Source organism: Plectropomus leopardus, chromosome 19, assembly GCF_026936395.1.
Source record: "Plectropomus leopardus strain MGB_pleo_1.0 chromosome 19, ASM2693639v1, whole genome shotgun sequence".
Taxonomy (NCBI): Eukaryota; Metazoa; Chordata; class Actinopteri; order Perciformes; family Serranidae; genus Plectropomus; species Plectropomus leopardus.
This window is the reverse complement of record NC_142194.1, coordinates 3,614,658-3,635,386: the sequence shown is the minus strand read 5'-3', so window position 1 is coordinate 3,635,386 and position 20,729 is coordinate 3,614,658. Positions and strand designations below refer to the sequence as shown.

Genomic DNA, 20,729 nt, shown 5'->3' with positions numbered 1-20,729 from the left:
CTATCTATCTATCTATCTATCTATCTCTAAATATATAATGTCAATGTTTTTGGATATTTGCATACAGTTTGTGCAAATTGACTCCTCTGAATAAAATGCTTTGAATATAAAAATACGCAGTTAAATGAATCAAATTTGAAAGTGTAATTTGTAGTTTTTTGGTTCAGTGCCCACCTGTATTCCTGAGGTGGCGGCCCCGGTCTCATTGCTCTGGTGACTGGACTGACTGGACTCGGGGGACACACAGTCCCTGTCCCCCAGGCTGCCCGTCACCCCACTGGAGCTCCGGGAGGAAGATCCTCCCATCGCTCCGTTCTGCTCCACCTCTGGAGCCTCCTCCACTCTCGGCTGCTCCGCCTCGTTCCCCTCCACCTCGTTCCCCTGTCCCTCCTCCTCACAGCCCTCGTCCTCCTCCGCAGAGTCCAGCGCCACCGGCCCCAGCAGCAGGATCTCCCTCCTCCTCTGCTCTGCACGTTTCTGCTGGGTTGCTGGACTGAGCGGCCTGTGATGGCGACCGGATCGACCATCAGGAGTTTGGTCGTTTGTAGACCCAAATTCAGGCTCCGGTCTCGGACTGTTCTCCACCTGATTCCCCCACTGCTGCCTGGACGTCCAGCTCACCGGCGCCTCCTCGACGCTCTGATTGATAAAAAGCCTGCGTGCGATCTCAGTGCAGTCCCCTCTCTCGAAACAGCTTGGGTCTCCTCTATTGTCCAAACTCAGGGACCAGGACTCTCTGGCGTACTGCGGGAGCTGACGGCGATGCAGCGTCGGCGTATCCGGTGCTCGCAGATCCACTTGGAATAACCTGGGGTCCCTCATGGGCGAGCTGAGTTCCGTTGGAGGATGAGAGGGACGGAGGACGCGTGAAGGGATAGCGGGGGAACTCGGACATGCTGATAAAATTGACTTGTGAACGTCCTGTTGACTATTAGTTTCGTGTGAGTGCGTCGAGTTTTCGGGCTGGTGAGAGTCGGCGTTGTCAATTGCTGGCGTTTGCTGGTCGTTTAAAGGGATGTTCATCTTAAGCATTTGTGCGTTTGGAGCTGGAGTGTGAAATTCTCCAGCAGGCTCGCCTAAAGCGTTGTGCGGTGAGGATCGTCTCGCTTCGGTAAAGATAGAAGATACTTTGGTGGCTTCCTCTGCTAACCTGCGGGCGACCTCGGGGCTGTGAGCCGGCGAGGAGGACTTACTGTCACTTAACTGGTTCAAACCCTCAGCAACATTATTGCCAAGTTGAAGGATTGCTCCTTGTGGTGAAGGGTTCCTGTGAACGTGTCTTTTAGTGGCTGGACTTCCTGCGACAGCTCTATCCTCCGTCGACCAGTGAAGCGGACTCTGCAGCTTCGGGTGTCTGGACTGGGAGGACAGCTGGTCCGATGCTGGGCTCCGAGGCAGCCCACAAACAGCCTTATCCACAACGTGCTCTTTGAGGTTCTGACGTTGAACCGGAGACCCCGCCCAGGACTGACAGCGGGGCTTGTAGTGTGCCGCCGAGGCTTGCTCGAGTGCATGCGCAAGTTTAATCCTCAGCAGAGGTGAGCCGAACTCCTCTACGGCCCTCTGGGTAGCTGCCCTGCCGATGGGGTCCAAAGCTGGTTGGCGAAGGCTGGGTGAAAACTGGCGACTTCCCGGAGATCGGAAAGTCTGCTTAGGACTGGAGCTGCACGAGGAATTGGGACTTCCGAACCAAACTGGGTCGCTGAGTCTTTTACGGATGTGAGAAGGGGTGGATCGCTCCTCTCTGGGGCCTCTCTGGTTGCGTGGACTGTCCACGGTCTTTACGTTGGATTTCTCGATGTAGCTGAAGGTGACGACAGATCGCGTGCCATCCCTGACCTCCTCCTCGCTGAACCTCCGGCAGTTTGGAGAGACTTTTCCAGAAGACGGCATCACGGCAGACACTCCATCACTCCGAAGCGTTGTGACTTTCGGGGAGCTGCTGGTTTGCTGAAAACTGTTTCTAGAGGGAGACGGCGTGCTGTCCCGAACCAGGCGATGAGCCGTGGTCGCCTTGGTGACACTCTTCTGGCTCGCGAGCTGAGACAGGAGCTCCGCTGGACTGTCCTGAACCGAATGCCCCTGAGCGATCCCTTCCTTCCCTCCACTCTGATCTGGGGCAGACCTCACTTCCACATACAAATGAAGGACTTTTCCAGACTGGGACATGACCTCCTCTCAGGCCGTAATGAGGACACAGAAATGGAGCAGGGAGAGAGACGGATGGGGTGAAAGAGACCAAAACAAAAGGGAAGATCTTCTTTGTCTTCTTGTATGTGTTGTTTTTCTGCTGGTGCTGGTGGTGGTGGTGCGTGTCAGTTTATTTTTAGACGGTCTTTCTTCTGCCTCCCAGAGTGTCTGTGTGCAGAGCAGAGACACACAGGCTGAGCGGCCAGAGGACAAACATGCCCATGGGACACCTCCAACAGCTCCCTATTCTTCATACCTGTGAATGAAAGAAAAGAGGCGGCATTATCTTCTGTGTCCTCAGGTGATTTCAGATACACACACAGGATACTCCAGTATTTGTGATGCTTGTTAGTTGTGCTGCCAGTTTCTCTTAATGCAAACATTGTGCAGCGACTGAAATCATGCCAGCATTAGAGGATAAGGCTGCTTTTATGTTACTTTTTTTAATCATTGTCAACAAATCCCATGAAAAGACTTGAACCACCAACGTTTTCCCTTTTCTGTAGATACTTTACAGCTCCTTAACCTTGTCTGTGAATCTCTTTCAGAGCTCATTCATAGCATTAACAGAAGGGGTTACACTCCGTCTGTGCTAAAACTACTCTCTGTGCTCCGACAGTGTGGTGCAATAAATAACTAAATAACAGTGTATATATATTTTTACAGTACAAAAACATGGGAAAATAGAGTCCAAACTTACACTGTCATATTTTTTTACAGTGTCGTATTAGAATTTTAATTCAATTAAAGGAGCTAAACACTTTCTCCCCTTCTGTTAATGAGTCAAACATCAGATCCAGGATGACCACATCGTGCACCAAACACTTCATCACAACTTTTTTCACACAAATGTCTTTGTTATTTTGTGTTTAATCCTTTTTTTTCTTTGTTAAGATAAATCTCTCGACTGGGCTAATCTGAATACTTTTTTTTGTCCGTTCTCTTTAGCGTTCATGCAGAACAACTTTCAACGCCAATAAAGCCGCCCACAACAGAACTCTGTTTGTAAAAAAAAATAAAGTCAGTCAGAGGAGGATGGTGCCAGCAGCGACAGATTGGAGTTGCCGTATGGTAGCAGTGGGAGAGAACGTGTGTGTTGGGAATCGAAGTTGACAGAACAAAGAGAACTTGTGGGAGAATTGGCGCGTGAGGCGAGCCACTTTCCCTCCTCGACCCCGACTGATGTTTCTGCCCTCGTCTTCAAAGAGACCAAACATGCCCGACAATCTTCTCAGCCTCTCAAATTCTTAATTATTTCAGCCGGCCTCACTGCGAGGAGTCACAGCAGCATTTGTTATGTTGTTTCGATCTCACATTCACTATCAGCCTCCTTATTAACCTTTTTTCTTTTCATTGTAGATAAATAAAGTCTGTCTTTGTCTCTAACAACTTTTGCCGCCTCTCCATTTGTCACACTCTTATCTTTCTGTTGTTTTCACACCTCGGAGCTACTCTTCCCGCAGATACACCATTCACAAAAAAAAGCCCTTTGTGGCTCCACGGGGTCCCATTGTCTATGAAGGTGTGAGGAAGACGATGTGGCTCCTCGGCTGCATCATAAAAGTGACAGAAATAGGTGAAAGCCACCGGGATGATTAGTAGATCTGATCACTACCATGAAAAAGCACTTCAGTGCCTGGATTTCTATCGTGACGAGTTTAAGAAGAGGAATTTGGGAAATTATTTATTTGACCAAAAGTAGATGTTACCACTTATTTTACAATGCAACATTAGAAAAAAATGGTTTATAAACCCAACTTCTCATGTCCCAAAAATGTTTTGAAAGATTGATTTAAGACATTATGATAACAATTAAAGGCTTATTTCTTTATTAATGAATACAATGCTTTATAAAACCCTAGCTATGTTGCCGTTGCCTTATACTGAAGTTATAATGTAGAAGAACAAAATAAATGTATGTTAATTCCTAAATATTTTAAAAAAGGTTATACTGCAAATAAAATGCAGTGCCAAAGGAACAGGCTGTCTGAAAGCAAGGTGAAGCTGTGAAAATACTCTTAACACAGCTTCCACTTGACTGATATTGATTTTTTTATTCATTTTTGCATTAATTCACAGCAATGCAATGCTGAGCTTCTGTGATACTAGTCCTTTCAGTTTCTCTACACAGGTAGCACACTGACCGACTATATGTAATACGCTGACGTATCTCATTTAATATCACTTCAGTCAATCCAAACTATCCCTTTTAGCACAGCCTAATAAAGTCTGCAACTGCAGAAATCTCTGCACGTTGTTTACAGACAGAAACATGATGAAGAAAACAAGATTTAATCTCTTTTCTGTTCTGTTGTTTAGAAATCAATAAGATGGATGTGGATAGTGGACAGACGTCATGAATGTGACAGAGCCGGTCATAGATCTACAGAGATTATCGTTAGATATGGTTTGTCATCGCTCTCATCACAAAGAGAGCGAGTCTGTATGAGAACCGTATCGATCCTGAGAAAGAGCTGATGGGCCTGAACTTCATTTGATCCATTAATTCATCCTCAGAGACAGATGTTGAGGGAAGCTTCAGAGATAAAGCCGGGTGAGAGAAGGAGCAGCGGAGAGATGGATGGAGAGCAGGAGCCATAAAGAGAGACGCTGAGGCGGGATGAGGGCGTCATGTATGTGCAGGAGAGAGCTGAGCTGGCAGGCGTCCAGAGGACAGGAACCACGGTGTAGAGTTACAGAAGGGTCCATGTTAGAAACACACAACTGCAGATTCAACACAACGCTCTTCCTCTGCAGTGAGATCATGTTTAAAGGAGCAGTTCACCTAAATCACAAATCACAGTTTCCTACTTAACTCTCATTACAGCTTGCAGATAGTTTCTAAAGTTACCTGAAATACCAAATATCAGGGACATTCAAAAAATTCAAAATGTGTATAAAATTATTCACAAGATATGTAGAATGTACAGGTTGTACTACCTTATTAGTGAAGGTTGTTGGGGCTGTATGCATCTTATTGTTAATATTCTCCTAAAAATATTTCTAATTGAAATTGAAATTTTTTAAGCTTATTTTAATGTATTTTTTTAAATTAATCTATTTTGTTTCTATTTAATAAAAACACTTTTTATTGAGCTTTTATTTCAAACTTTTTTTTAAATTCATTTATTATTTTTTAATTAATAAAAAAATTGAAATTGAATTATTTAATTATTAATTAACCTTCTTTATAATTATTTATTTAATTAATTAATAATTATATCATACTTTTATTTCTAACATATCTTTATTCCATATTAATTTTGTTCTTTTGGGTATTTCATTTCTATTTTATTTTTATTATATTTTACTCCACTGCAGCTCTGAATTGTTTTTATACATGCAAAGCACTTTATAACTTTTGTTTTAAAAAGTATCTAGAAAGGAAACAAATCAGAATTTAGGAATAGTGCAAAGCTTTTTTGTTATACTTAAACTGTTATTAGAAAGCAGGATCGCCAATGTTATCTTAAATAATATGTTATTTTACAGATAATTTATATCTTTATTGGAGAAATAAAATCACTTTTCCAACCTTTGAGCTGAGCAGAAATATAAGAGGAAACTGAGTCTTACAGTAGTTGTTTGTCTGAATAGTGTCCTTCTGTCCTCTCCTTGGATCCATACTCTAACCTTAACTCCCAGTGCTGCAGTGTTAACTCTTTGGTGCCCAGTTTTCTGACAGCCGTCCAGCTTGGCAGCGGTCCTGGTGGGACCATCTCTGCTGTGCCAGCAGTTACAACAAAAACAGACCATCACCACTCGCCACCTGCCGTTGTGCTCTGCTTGATTTACAGAGCAACTCTTCAGTTATTATGAATTAGCTGAACTGATCCTAGTATGATATATTTACGTATTTTACTCTGCTGTGAAAATACATATTAAATGTTTACTTTTTGGATTGGATTTTGCATATGAAAAATTTGATCATCTCAATTTTGTTGTTCTCATGAACACTGAGTATAAATCATTGCATTGTTTTATAGGCCACCAGCGTTTCGGTTTCCTCGCTCTCTGCCTCTCTCTCACACACACACACAGCAGAGCTTTTGCAGAGCTCCAGACCGTAACTGTTCAGTCACATTTTGTGACCATGAAGCACCGCAGCGATTTGTAAATACTATTAATATTTGAGCTGGAGAGCTGTCAGTTTGTTTCCAGCGTACAGAGCATAAATCATCATGTATAACGGTGCTGCGATAACAGTCTAACTTAATGAGTGGTAGTAGCGGTAGTGTGAGCAGGTGTGGCGTGTGTTTGTATTTGCAGAGCTCCGTTCGTGACTATTTAGTAACATTTTGCAACCATGGAGCACCGGTGTGACTTGAAAATATTAGTAATACATAAACTGGAGAGCTGACTGTTTGTTGCCCGCTCACAGTGAGTGAATCCTTGTGGTTAATGGCACTGCAGTAACGGTTTAACTGTTTGCTAAAACTAACATCCAACTGCTGACTGGAAGCTTCAAATCAGCAAAAACATCAACATTTCTGGCCTGGGAAGAGCCAGGTCCTTTAAAATAAGATTTGATTAATTTAAAAATAACAAAGTATTTTTTTTTACTTCCTTATAACTGCTTTTAATTTTTTTTTTTTTATAATTTATCATAACAGTAGTGATTTCAACTTTATTGTATAACAGTGGCTTCTTTATTTAACTTTATTGTAACTGCAGTTTATTCAATAATTTTGTATTTTAGTAGTTAACATTAGTTTAAAGGACATTTAAAAACACTGAGATGTATATAATATATCATGATATAGCCTTAAAATACCGCAATATTGTTTTAAAGCCATATCGTCCTGCTCTACATGACCATATGTACTGTAAAATAAATATGATACTACAGCCAGCAGCCAGTTAGCTTATCTTATCATTTCAAAAACAGACCTGATGGGAAAGCTGTAAAAAGCACCAGATATAAAACCTAACACACCTTAATAACCAAAATAAACCCCACAGCTGCTCTATACTGATGACTCATCCTCTTGTTGTCCTTCTGGGTCACAACACAAGGACACACACATGCACACACACATGGATAAACTCCATCGGGTCTGCAGTCGGGCATTTACGAGTCAAATCACACAGGTAATTAAACCCCGGGCAGCATGTGCAGCTCTAATATTAGCTCCCTGGATACGATGGGGTGCAGGTGGCGTCGGTGTTGGTGGAGGGGGCTCATGCTAATATTAGCTCTCAGCGTGCATGTTGCTGGCACTGTGGTGCACTCGCAGCTATGATTTCAGCATTATGACAGGTTGTGCAGTTTTAGGTAGTAACACATTAAAGCCCGGGAGGATTAGCAGGGTTTGTATTAAGTTAATGAGTGTCGAGGGATATTCGCAGTGCAACATCCAACCCCTAATCATCCACTCACCACCATTGATTTCTCTACATATTATGTTACATCATACTGTATTTGGCTCGGCTGCCTAGCCTGCGAATTCCCAAGAAATGGCAGAGGGTTCACTCTCATGCCCAAAATACTCGACGAACTTCCACTGAATCATAATTAACCAACTGGAATTAAAGAGAGAATGTCAGAGCTGTCTTCAGAGACATGACTTTGTTTGCGTTTGATATGCGCCTGTCTCCAGCTCGTTCCTGTTCTGCTGCCGCTGCCTTCAAAGACACATTCAGACAAAAGAGACGGTCCTCTGACTCATGCAGCGGCACAGAAAGTGTGTGAGAGGAGCGACGCAGAGGAGAGAAAAGAAGGAGAGACACCACATCGGCCGTGACCTTGCTGCCTATACAACTCCTCCGCTCACTACACTGCAGGCCTGCAGAAATGAATCCTGGATTTTCAGGCAAAAAGCTAACATGCACCATAAAAACTGTGTAAATTCTGCATAAATGTACACAAAATACACGCAGTGTCACTCTAACCACTAAGCAGCACTTTCTCAGAGAGCTATTTTTAGTTTGTTTTGGAATATTTAAAGTGAAGAAATATTCTGTTTTTTGTTAAATCCGCTCAAAGTTTCTCTGGTTATTCATCTTGTAGCTGCTTGCACTCGTCTTTGAGCTGCCATGTGCATGATTAAAAAAAGTCTTTAGAGACTCACTGAGATGTAACTAAAGAAAAACGTTTTCTCTGAATACATTTTTCCAGTGTGTGATTCAGAACCTGCAACATCTTTAAAATCACACAGAATGTTATCGACAGTTTCATCCACAAAAGGATCTATTTTTTCTGAGCATCTACAAACTGTCTGCAACTAACGATCGCTTACATTATCAACCAATCTGTCTAATCGAATGATCCTGAGCTGTTTCCTTCAGTGCACCAATCACAACTAGGAGAAAAAAAAACAAAACAAAAAACTCAAGCTCAAGCATCTATACAGCTCACTGGTGCTATATGTTACACACTACACTTTGAAGAATGTTAAAGGTCCCTGATGACGTATGACGGTGACATGTTGCGCTTGATAACGTTAATGTCATTTTTATTACTTTTCCAACGACTGAAATAAACTTAGTTATTTAGTCAAAAGTGGGTGAAGCTTTGCAGAAGACTGAGCTTAACATCAGAGCCATCAACAAGGACGCCGACAGGCCTATCTGTTCAAAAGTAACAACAGTTTTCTCCTTAAAGGTATAATGTGTAAGACAGCCAGAATTTTGGTTTAAAACATTAAAAATGAAACATTTTAACAGAATGTGAGGAAGTAACTGTTTTGATGTGATGTCGAAGCAACATGTTCTCATCCTAAGTTGTCACATATTGCCACTTTGTCAGACTTCTGTGTCTACATGTTACGCTCTAGGTTTCCCTCTGTGTTTGCTGTTGACGTTCTGGGATGCCGCTAACGTGATGTCAACAGAGGCACATGGTGGGATTATGTGGCAAGTGGTTATGTTTAGGGAACAGGAGCACATGGCAACCAACTCTGGGATGTCAACAAAAACACATGGCAACCAACTGTAGGATATAAACAAAAACACATGGCAACCAACTCCTGGATTTCAACAAACGCACATGGCAACCAACTGCGGGATGTCAACAAAAGCACATGGCAACCAACTGTAGGATATAAACAAAAGTGCATGGCAACCAACTCCTGGATTTCAACAAACGCACATGGCAACCAACGCTGGAACGTCAACAAAAGCACATGGCAACCAACTGCAGGATTTCAACAAAAGCACATGGCAGCCAATGCACTTTTTAATTAATTAATTTTTATCAGCGATCCTTAAATAAAATACTCAGGTAATCGGCAAAATGTCAAATATTGGTCCCAATGATCAGCTAGGCCAATAAGCTGTCGACCCCTAAAATTAATGTAAAATGACCTTTGAAATCAAAGCAATTAATTGTGTTCAACCATCATGTCTTGCAAAATAAACATCAACAACAACTAAAACACTTTAATGATAAATTTGATGACTTTTGTATTACTTCATATCTGCTGAAAGTTAATGACACTCAGCAGCAGCTCAGTGTTGGTACAAGTGTCATTGTTGATAACCAGCAATGCGTGTTAAACACCGGTGGCATTAGTGCATGTACTGACACGCTCACATGACTCAATTATACAAAAATATGCAGTCCCTTGCTTCACACATGTTCTCTCATTCATGCCTTCACACTATCACCCACACAAACACACGATACACTGAAGAATCACACTTTTTCTGCACATTAGTTAGTTTACAAATCTCACAATCTGACATGCACATCTGTATCATCTGTATCATGTGTATCGCGGTGCAAAGCTGTCAGGGGTTGTTTATCCTGATCGACCCAGAGCCGGCAGCAGTAAACACCAACAGCTACATTTCTACTACGGACATCTTCAATCTCACACTCACCTCTCCTCCTCTCACTGCCGCTTCACCGGAACAGGATTTACACCTCCCACATGCTTTATCTCGTCTCATCCTTTCTGCTTTTCCTCCTTCCTTCCCTCTCATCCTCCTTCCCTCCTTTCCTCCAGCAGAGCAGTGCAGACCTGTCCGACCAGCACAGCCACCATCCCTCCCTCCCTGGCAGCGACGCTCACACTCAGCCTATTAGCAGGCTCATATCACCCAGCCCTGCCCCCTTCCCTTCCCCTCTGCCTCTCGCATACATGCTGAGTCAGTGAGGAGTAGTTAGTGCGGGCTCGGGGAGGTGCTGCACGGAGGGGACGCACCACACATAAAGTGTTTAATGGCACAAACTGGACCCCCTCTCCAAGTGGGACACAGTTCAAAATAAAAGATGTAAGAAAAATAGACGTGATGATCTGAAGTGTGTGTGAACCCTCCTCCCAAACACTTCAGCCGCACATAACAAGATAAAAATGAAAAAAACACTCTCTGAGCAGACATTGCTACTTTAATTAATACATATATATTGCGCCCCGCCCCCTCGTTTTTTTTTAACCCTTCGAAAGCTGAACAATTTGGTTTGATTTTTTTTTTTCAAAAGCATGGGAAGAAGGCAATGAGCAACAAAAGAAGAAACGGCCCAAAAATTTGCAAGAAATTAGTCAAAAGTACTAGAAAGTTATTTTAAAATACATTTAAAAAAACAAAAAGTAAAAAAAGAGAGAAGGAAACGACCTGAAAAGGTTCTTAAAAATTATAATAGTTCTATAACAAAATTTAAATAATTCTGAGAATAATAAATATTGTTTTTCCTAAGCTTTTTTCCTCTCTTTCCTAGACATTTTCCCCAAATTTATTTAAATTATTTTTTCAATCTACTATTTTCAGTAAATTTGTGAAACACTGTTGCCTTTCCCCCATGTTTCCGAATGAAAATTGCACTGATGTGTTAATGGTTTATTGGTTAAATTGTGAAAGGCGTTCAAAAGCATCACAAGAAAAGTGACTGAACGTTGCAACTCAAGACTTTACCTTAAATATTTTTTTTTTAAAAGTTACAACCTCCCATCTCTGCTTACAAAATCTGACAAAACTACACTATATGCCCAGAAGCATATCGACACATTCAATAACAATACTTTGTGTACTTTTGAAGCTGTTTTCATGGTGTGGTGACATTTAGCTGTCCACAAACTTTTGACCATGTTGTTTTATATCTATATTTAGTCGGCCCGTTATAGTAATGTCACTGTTTCGTTGCTTTGTGTTCTTGGCAGTTTTTGAATAATTCATTGGAACATATGGAGTAAAATCATAGTTCCTCCTTTAGCTGCTGGAGTATTTGATGATGATTTTATACGACAGATATTCAGTTTAAAGGTTTTCTTTAGGGGAGACAGAAAATAAATAAGTGAGTGACATATGTGAGCTATGATTTATCTGAAACCTCTAAGAGCCTGAACACATCAGAAAAAGGAGCTGCTCTCTCTCACTCCACTGAAATATTAAACAGAAGTATAGAAGCAAAAACCCTCTTTTTACTCTCATTTTCTCTCCATATGAACATACTTTTTGACCTAACATCCATAAAACTACAGCTTAGCCCTGATTTATTGAAGGTTTTGACACACAGTGTTGTGTTTATGACCAAATCCAAGCAGAAGTTATGGTTAAAGCTACAATGGCTGTAAAAATACACCTGTGTTACAGTTTTAAATCACGAAAAGCAGCTACAAAAAAGCCATTCTGAGATTCCTATTTTCTCGAAAAAAAAATTCTACAGAGAATAAATACTAAATATTTCCCTGTATAGCATAAAAGACAGAAAAAATTTAAATTGCAGTCTGAGGAGAAATCGTGTCACATACTGGAATGTCATATCTTCCTAGTAAAGTCCTTGAAACTCTCAAAAATATACACTATAATTTGTTTCTGTCACTTAAATCTTCTGCATCTTGGGTGAAAGATTGTGATGCTAAAAAAGCTATTCACATGGATTTTCTCTGGTATTTTGTTATTTATCAAAACCTGTTTTTATATCTGTAAATAGCATAATGTAATTTCATAACGGTGACGAATTTTACCACCAGAAATTCATATTCGGCTTCCAGGTAGCATGTAAACACTGGCATGCAGATACCACAAGCTCTCGCCGTTCTCTCTCGAGTGCGTTTACATGAACGCGCCTCCCACAATAGGAGCTACAGGCTACAACAACGCTAAAAACATGATGACGCCAGTGATGTTTTTCAAAACAACTTGGCAGGTCGGGGCTTCAGGACACTTGAATTACTTGCTTCAACTGTTTGGAAGATGAGTGCCTTGCTTTTCCCTGTGCTTCCAGCATTTTTATTGTGGACTAAAACTTTACCCAACTTTCCATCGGCATGAGAGTGAGTAGATAACATAGACTGTACAGAATGAAACAACGCGCTCCCACTTACCCCCACTATGCTTAAGTGAGGTTAAATATCCAGGATACAGGCGCTGTTCCCGCCACTACACCTGTTCAACCGATCGTGAGCCGCTCCATTGAATGTGAGCACATGGATTGGCTGTCAGAGCTGTCAATCATGGTGGAAAATCCCCTTTTTGTATAATTTAATAACAAATTAAAATCGAACTTATCATAAAAACAAACACTTGAACAATCATCAGGGCGATAAGAACTTCCTTCCATGACAGAAACCATCTTTGGGAAAATTTATTTGTGTGTACTCTGAGTTTTTAGTTTGGCTTCAGGCAGGCTTTATAACATATACTGCAGACAGACACTAGGGGGCGATCGAGATTAAAAAGCTACACTATGTCATGTTGTCCATCTTTATATAAAGTCTATGGTAGATAATGACTGAACTTTAATTTTTGGGTGAACTATCCCTAAGGGTTAAACACTGTTGCTCCAGGTTTCAGAGGGTTAAGACTCATTCCTGGGGTGCTCTATTGAAAGCAAAATTAACCAAAACTGACATTCCCAATCAATATATAGTCAAAGTTATGATGATACAATTCAGGCTGTAAAATGATGGAATTTTCTTCAGCACAGCACACACGTAACTCGTATTTCTGCACTTTCTCTCTGATCTGCCTATAAATTAGTCGCTTTGCCTGTTTATCGGTGTCTCTGACATCAGGGTGACTGGCCATGAGATACCGGGTCTCTCTCTGATATTTACAACCAACGATAAACCTCGAACCTCACAACTATAACTTTCTCTCCTCTCATCCAAAACGGCCTTCGGAGACTCAACAGACCCTCAAATCAAAGTTTTAGTGAGTTGAGAAGTTTTAAACTGGCTCAGAGTCGGAAATTATATCAGTCAGGTCCTCTAAGAAGACAGGAGACGGATCAGTGGAGCTCACAGCTAAAGCAGCTTATGTTTACTTATATTAATACCTTGAAGAGTTTGGAGATGTTTGACAATGACAGGGGATTCATTATTTCAAGTCTCGACAAAAAGGCAACAGTCTCCCCTCTGTGTGTGCGAGTGTACGAGGTGAAACAGGTGACGAGCAGCGATCAGCTCATTTCTGCAGACTGCACCACCAGGCCGGCTTTTAACCAAACGGCAGCGTCAGCACTCAGCGGCAGATGAGGTTTTTTCTAAAGAGGCTTTCAGCAGCCAGCAGAGAAACAACAACATCGTGACCGCTGTTCTATTTCAGACAAATAACGTTAAGGACAATCAAATTAAAAGATTATGTTTATTGCGACCTTTGAGGGTGAACTTGAGCATCCTGCAGAGACAAACAATGCACTCATTGATCAATGGGGTTTTAAAGATAAACTAATTGCTGTGTCAAGTGGAGAATCAACACTGGATCTCCTCTTTTCCTAAAAGTGTCTTTCACTCACAACTGTCCGTCTCCACTTATATCGGCCAAGAACATAAAGATGTCTATTTTGATTCATGGCAACAACTAATCGATTAACAATTAACTGTTTAAAGATATAATATGCATATTTCTCAAATCAAAATGGACCAATGTTATATATTTGGTTGAGTTGTGAACTTAAGTACAAACAATGTGCCACTGAAACCCATTCAAACTGAAATTATTGATCCCACAGCCATCAATTCATAAAAATATGCATTGTATTATTTCTGGGTGTCTTTCTAGGCCTTTGACTTGTAATTTGTAATTTTTTTTACTATTTTCCACCTAATATAATTTTAACCATATTTGGCATATGAAGAAAATACATGCTATGTCCAATAAGTGTACTGTCACAATCAAAGTTGATGCAAATCACTGACATATCCAAGGATATAATAATAAAAAAAATCTGCTTTGCATGAAGAATATTGGAAATGATTCTCTCTCTTTTTAACAGCTTTTCTTATTTCCACAAGACATTTTTCTCTAAAATCATTTTCTAAATAGACTATTTTTTTAGAATTTGTTTTTTTATTTCGTCTCACTGTCGAAGCCAGGTCATTATGTATTTGACCATTTCTTTTGCTTTATGTTTTTTTATTGTCTGTAATTATTACTTTTTTTCTGTCTGTTTCTGTATAAGAATTTCTCTATTTCCTTTTTTACATGTTCGAAATAAATAAATAAATCAAATCGAGTTGCTCATTGTCTTTTCAGCCATGTTTTCAAAAAAAGTCAAATCAATCTGCTCAATTTTCAGTAACCTGAATCGTTAGGGGTTTGAAAGGGTTAAAGCAACGGGTTTTTACACAAATCAAAAATATTAAGAGATGCATTACTGAGTGATTTATGTAACTCTACTCCTCCATTAAACTTGGAATCAGATAAACTGTGATATCACTTGCTGCTGGACGCTTAGCGGGGCATTGTGGGCTATCAAGCGTCGGGAAAATCAATTACTGGCATCGAAATGTTACCAAACAGCCAAGACTGAAGCCTGTGTATCCCCATACTCATACCGCACCGCTTCTGAGTGACCAGCACGACAAAACGTGAAGGCGTTTCAGCATGTAACGAGGAGAAAGCGCCTCTACAACAGATTTCATTAATCACACAGGATCCAGGCCACTGCAAAGCGTTCCATCTGCACCACAGCCAACATACAGAAAAAGCCTCACAGATTGAAGCATCTAGCAGCAGACGACTGCTCATTATACATACACACGGCAGGATTGTAAAATGCTAATGCTCGCCATCATCACACAAGCTCGCTCCTATCCAAATGCTAAAAGGCCTTTTTCATTGCCAGCGCTCTCACCTCCTAAATACTCCCACTACCACACCTCCGAAACGTATTCCTGGCCTTCTGCCATGGATATTATGAGCTGAAAATCCACCATATAGCTCCTGATTACAGCTACACTGACTTTACAGCAAAAAGGCAACCAAATGATGACAAAAAGACAGAGGCAGCGGGCTATAGTGAGAGGGAGCAAAGAGTGAGAGAGTGTAGGAAGAAATAAAAACAGACGCGTGGGAAGGAGACAAAAACAGTAATTCAAGACCGCTCTGGTCACTAATGCTGTTTTCTCAGCACCATTAACAGCGCGGGAACACAACGAGGAATGACCATCTCTGTCTGTCAATAAGAACTTATGGGAACCAAAACATTGTTAGTGCTAACCACTTTGTTATCACAGCTCTCACACAGGCCATCAAGGCGTCTGCGTGTGTCCCGCTGCCTACAACACAACCTTTTATCTTCTAACTAACGCAAAAGCCTGCTGACGCTCTGTATTTTTATTATTGTCAATACATTTCATAAGAAAAACAAACCAACAACCTGAGATATCTTCTTCCTCTATGCCATAGCGCTCCATTGTTGTCAAAAACACGTCAGTGAGGCACAATGCTGACCAGGATGACATGCTCCTTCCACACCATGAACACACACTGCAGTTTATTTAAACCATAGCTCACAGAGGCCGTGATGTATGTTCACTCAGGGCCAGCAGCCCCCTTTACTGTGATATAATCTCAATAGATCACAGGCAGGAGTGAGCTATTGCTTTTATAAAATGTTTACCAAGTATGGTTATATGAACATTATAGACACTGTTGTTTTATTGTTTTATGCACACAACTTGCAGCCCCCCAGCCAAATCTGGCCCCCAATTGGGTGCTGAATGGCCCCTGGGCTCCTGTCATTTTGCAAAATTGCCCCCCAAGCAAAGCAAGTTGAGTATCACTGATCTGGTGACAATAACCACTCAAAGGGAGAATTATTCGGGGCTGTTTGGCGTTCGTGGGGCAGGCCGAGCATTTGGGGAACTGGCCTCTTCACTGAGCATTGTTCTTACAAAGAAAGAGGCCATAACTGTAACATCTGAAGATATATACTGAACAAAAATTTAAATGCAACACTTTGTTTTGGATCTCATTTTTCACAGGTCTGAAAAATACTTTTTTATGCACTAAATAGATATATTTCTTTCAAATTTTCATCACAAACTATTAAAATCCATGTCAGTGAGCACTTCTGCATTTTAGATAATCTATCCACCAGACAGGTGATTACATGGCATCATTACTTACAGGTGTGTCTTGGGATGGTCAAAATAAAAATGTGATGTGATCGCTAAAATGTGATGTTTGATCACAGCACAATGACACAGATGCAACTCCAGCAAAACTTGGAAACATCTGTGGCGTTGTGTTGTGTACTCACATTATAGAGCGGCATTTCATTGTCACCCTCCCAAAACACACCTGTGACGTAATGATGCAGTTTAAAAAGCATATTGATATGCCACACCACCTCAGGTGGAGGGTTTAGTTTGGTAAAGGGCTGACAAACAAGGATTTTAACAAATTTGTTACTAAAATTTGACAGAAAAACAACCTTTACGTATTTGTGGCCTGTTCTTAAAGATTTATGCCCCCAGCTGGGGCCAGACAAGGCAGGAAAGGCAGAAAGTATCGAGGGACAGACAGACACATTGTTGGATTTGGTCTTTGACCTTCAACTTTTTCACTCTTGTCATACTCTCTACACATTTAGCAGTTTGAGCTTGACCAGCCGAAATAGTGAAATTGATCCTGATTGTCTCAGCATTAAAGAGTTAAAGCAGCATAAAGTTTAACATCTGCAGTGTAACAAACACTCACAGTCTGAGCGCAGCTGATTCCACAGAGACGCTCTGACAAACAGCCCTGCAGACGTGATGGAGTAGATGTGTGTTTCTGTGTGTGTTTTACTTCTCTCCAGGAAAGGTGAGAAGAATGGAGTCTTTTTTCTACCCCCACCATCCCGTCACACGAACCCAGAGCCCGAGTCTAGACTGAGCCCCAGATGGGGGATTCATAAACTGCAACAAATGAAGACAAAACGCTTCCAGCTGCCCTTGGCGGTCGGCTGGGAATGGATCTGCGGTAAGGCTCACGTATAGGGGGACGTTTGACAGGGTCCTACTCTGGTGTCCTGCAGCTCTGTCCTCTGTGAGCTGCAGAGAAGACTCTTTTCCTGCAGTGTCATTTATCATCAGGAGCATTAGCATACAGCAAGATCTGATCCTGTCAAATACTCAACAGTTTCTTCACAGAGCACAAATGCAGCTGCAGCAATCGTTATTGATCAATCTGCTGATAGTTTTCTCAATTGATTGTTTGGACTGTATAATGTCAGCAAATTGTGAAAATGCACATCACGTTTGACCAACTTTACCGTCACAGAAGAGCGAACCAGAACACATTAACGTTCAAGAAGCCGAAACCAGTCAATTTAAACTGATTATAAAAACTATTAATTGTGTAATTGTTCCAGCTATAAATGTCATCTATATCAAATATAGATGGATGGACAAATTTGTGCTGCAGTCAATGTTTTCTTAAAAGAAATACACAAATTATTAATCATATATCAAAATTATTGCAGATTAATTTTCTATCAATCAAAAAAATCCTTTAATTGTTCCATTTTTAGATTAATGTAAAAACTAGAAAAGTCTATGGATTTTACATGTGTAAAATCAAAAAAGTCAAGGAATTTAAATCATGTAAAATCTAGAAAAATATTTGGATTTTACTCAGCTGGTGTAAAATCTAGAAAAGTCTAAAAATCTTGCTTTTGTTACATCTATGAGGGTCTATGGATTTTACTTGTTTAAAATCTAGAAAAGTCAATGACTTAAATCATGTAAAATCTAGAAAAGTCTATGGATTTCACTTTTGCAAGATCTAGAAAAGTCAAAGTTTAAAATCATGTAAAATCTTGAAAAATTTGACTCAGCTTGTGTAAAATCTAAAAAAAGTCTATACATTTTCACTTTTGTAAAATCTATAAGGGTCTATGGATTTTACTTGAGCTAAGTCTAGAAAAGTCTATGATTTCTACTACTGTAAAATCTAAAAACAAAGTCATGGATTTTACTTGTGTATAATATAGAAAACCCTATTGATTTTCCTCAGCCTGTGTAAAATATCGATGGATGGAAGTTATTGTGTTTATGTTGACTGCTTTAGATTAAAAAACAACTGCAGTGAGATATCTCTATCTGTTTTCATTCAAGGTGAAATGTCATTATTTGAGGTAAAAGCAGCCATTGTTTATGTTTCTGAGGACATATCCAGAATCACCTTTAGAAAATCGCAGGCCTGCATTCACCTGTGTGTCTCCTGTGCTCAGGTGCAGACAAACTTATCTACAATCCTCTCACGTACACACTCACCTAATAGATAAAACACTCCAGCGCCAACTTTTCCTGCCAAGGGCGAAACTTCTCCGCGGCTCTGCGGGGCTGTGCGGTGAATGGCACGCACAGATGCGACAGTGACAGCGGTGTGTTTGTGAGGTGTGTGACCTTTCTCTCCGGCGGCTCTGCGTCCTACAGGTCCGGCTGCATGTGTCACTGATGCAGTGCACTCTCTCCAACAGTACGTGGCTCAACTTATGCACTTAATACCGCATGCATGGGAGGCAGCGACAGAAAACGCACCGAGCTGAAAACGCGCCAGTCATTCCTTCACTAACACGAAGGCGGCTGGATGCAGAAAGGTGTGTACTCACCAGAAAATGTGATGTTATCTGTGGAGCAGCAGCAGCAGCAGCAGCAGTGTTTGTCTCCCGGAGATGATGAGATGCTGCAGATGAGACACTGCGGTCCACATTTACCCTCAGATCCGTGTGTGAGTGTCGTGTGAAGGGTATGAAACTGGGAGGAAGGGGGCGGTCTGTTTGTCGTCAGGTGGAAACAGACGTGATGCTGAGAAAATGGACAGATCCTCGTCGGTGTTCAGCTCACAGACATCTCAACTCTTCCTCACTCTCTCTCTCTCTTCGTCTTCTCCATCCAGCTCCTCTCCTCTCCCTCCCCACCGGGCTGGGCATGCCCAGTCTCTGCCTCCTCCTCATGGGCACATCTTCATTACCTGCAAGTTTAATAAGTCAGCCTCAGTGGTGGTACGTTTACTTAACCCTTTAAAATCTAAGAAAACTGGATTAATTTCTTTCAAAACCATAGGAACAGGGCAATGAGCAGCAAAAGTTATCAAGGAATTAATTAATGCAACACTTTGTTATTGTTTTGGATCCCATTAATTAATTTTATTAAAATAAAATAAAAAAAAAACCTACAAGAGCATTATTTGAAAATTAGCTAAATAAATAATAATAAATAAGAAAATAAAAAAAGGTACAAGACTTGAACAAGTGCCTAAACTATTATAAATAAATATTCCAAATCTATGAATTTCTTTTTTTCCCCAACAATCCATTTATTAAGTTTTAAAAATTAAACAACAAATATATCTCTATATACATCTATCTATCTATCTATCTATCTATCTATCTATCTATCTATATATATATATATATATATATATATATATGCACACACATAAATACATACGAAACACAGCTTGCGTGAGTGTCTACAAAAAATCTATGAATTTCTGGCAATTTGTGAAACATTTCTTACCATGTTGTTCATTGCCTTTTTTTTCTCCATGATTTTGAAAGAAACCCAACCAATCTGTTTGAGGTTCAAAGGGTTAAATACTTGTGGAAGGCATTTGAACACAGCACAAGGACATTGATATCAGTCACTTATGGTATATTTCAGTGCTGATACTTTTGTAGTTTTACATGAGTGTGATTTTGAATGCAGGACTTTTGGCTATTTGAACACTGCAGTGTTGCTGTTTTCACTTGACTGTTTTAACCTCAAGTGGTGAAGCTGAAAAAAAATACAACAACAATTAGCAAGAACTTGAAAACAAGGTAAACCAAACTCCAGCTAATAAGTGTAACATGTAAGGTTTTGGAGAAAGACCGAGAGAAATGGGAAGTGTCCACTTTGAAACTGAACAAAGAATTGAAAGAAAAATGTCTCATAGTACAGAAGAAGTGAGTTAAACTTCAAAAGAACTGCAGAAAGTGAGCATTTACTGAAATAATTAACATTTGCAGTAAAACATTGCTTTAACTTTGTTTGCAGGCTACTCAGTAAAGAAAATCACTTGTGGTTTCCAAAACAATATTTTTTAAAGATTTATGTTTGTGACAAGATTGTGTTGCATCATGATTTACTTTTATAATACAGTGTCTACAGCAATAATAATAGTAAGTAATAATGACACTGATGATTTCCACAGGGAAATAAATACATTCCTTCCTTATGTGATTAAAGTTATGCTGAGACACCTTGAGATGTCCACGAGTTTCCTCACATCGTCCTCTGGAGTGTAAACGCCTGCTGTTGTTTATAATGAACTCATCTTCATATTGCAGTGACCTGAATATTAATAAAGACAGAAGACACTCTGAGGGAATGACTGAG

At 40.5% G+C, this 20,729-nt stretch overlaps 1 protein-coding gene across 2 annotated transcripts in view; it reads right to left on the bottom strand.

Annotated features, from left to right (window-relative positions):
- LOC121959005 (uncharacterized) overlaps positions 1 to 19,281 on the bottom strand; it is an 81,684-nt gene extending 62,403 nt beyond the window's left edge. The window contains exons 1-2 of one of the 2 annotated variants that reach the window (XM_088070520.1): positions 18,959 to 19,281; positions 175 to 2,446 (exon numbers count right to left, since the gene is read on the bottom strand). In XM_088070520.1, coding sequence (XP_087926646.1) covers positions 175 to 2,169 — 1,995 coding nt within the window. In that variant the 5' untranslated portion in view covers positions 2,170 to 2,446; positions 18,959 to 19,281. Of the gene's footprint in view, positions 1 to 174; positions 2,447 to 10,014; positions 10,153 to 18,958 lie in introns of those variants that run through there. The other variant, XM_088070519.1, reaches the window with a different exon arrangement.
- Positions 19,282 to 20,729: the final 1,448 nt, after the last annotated feature.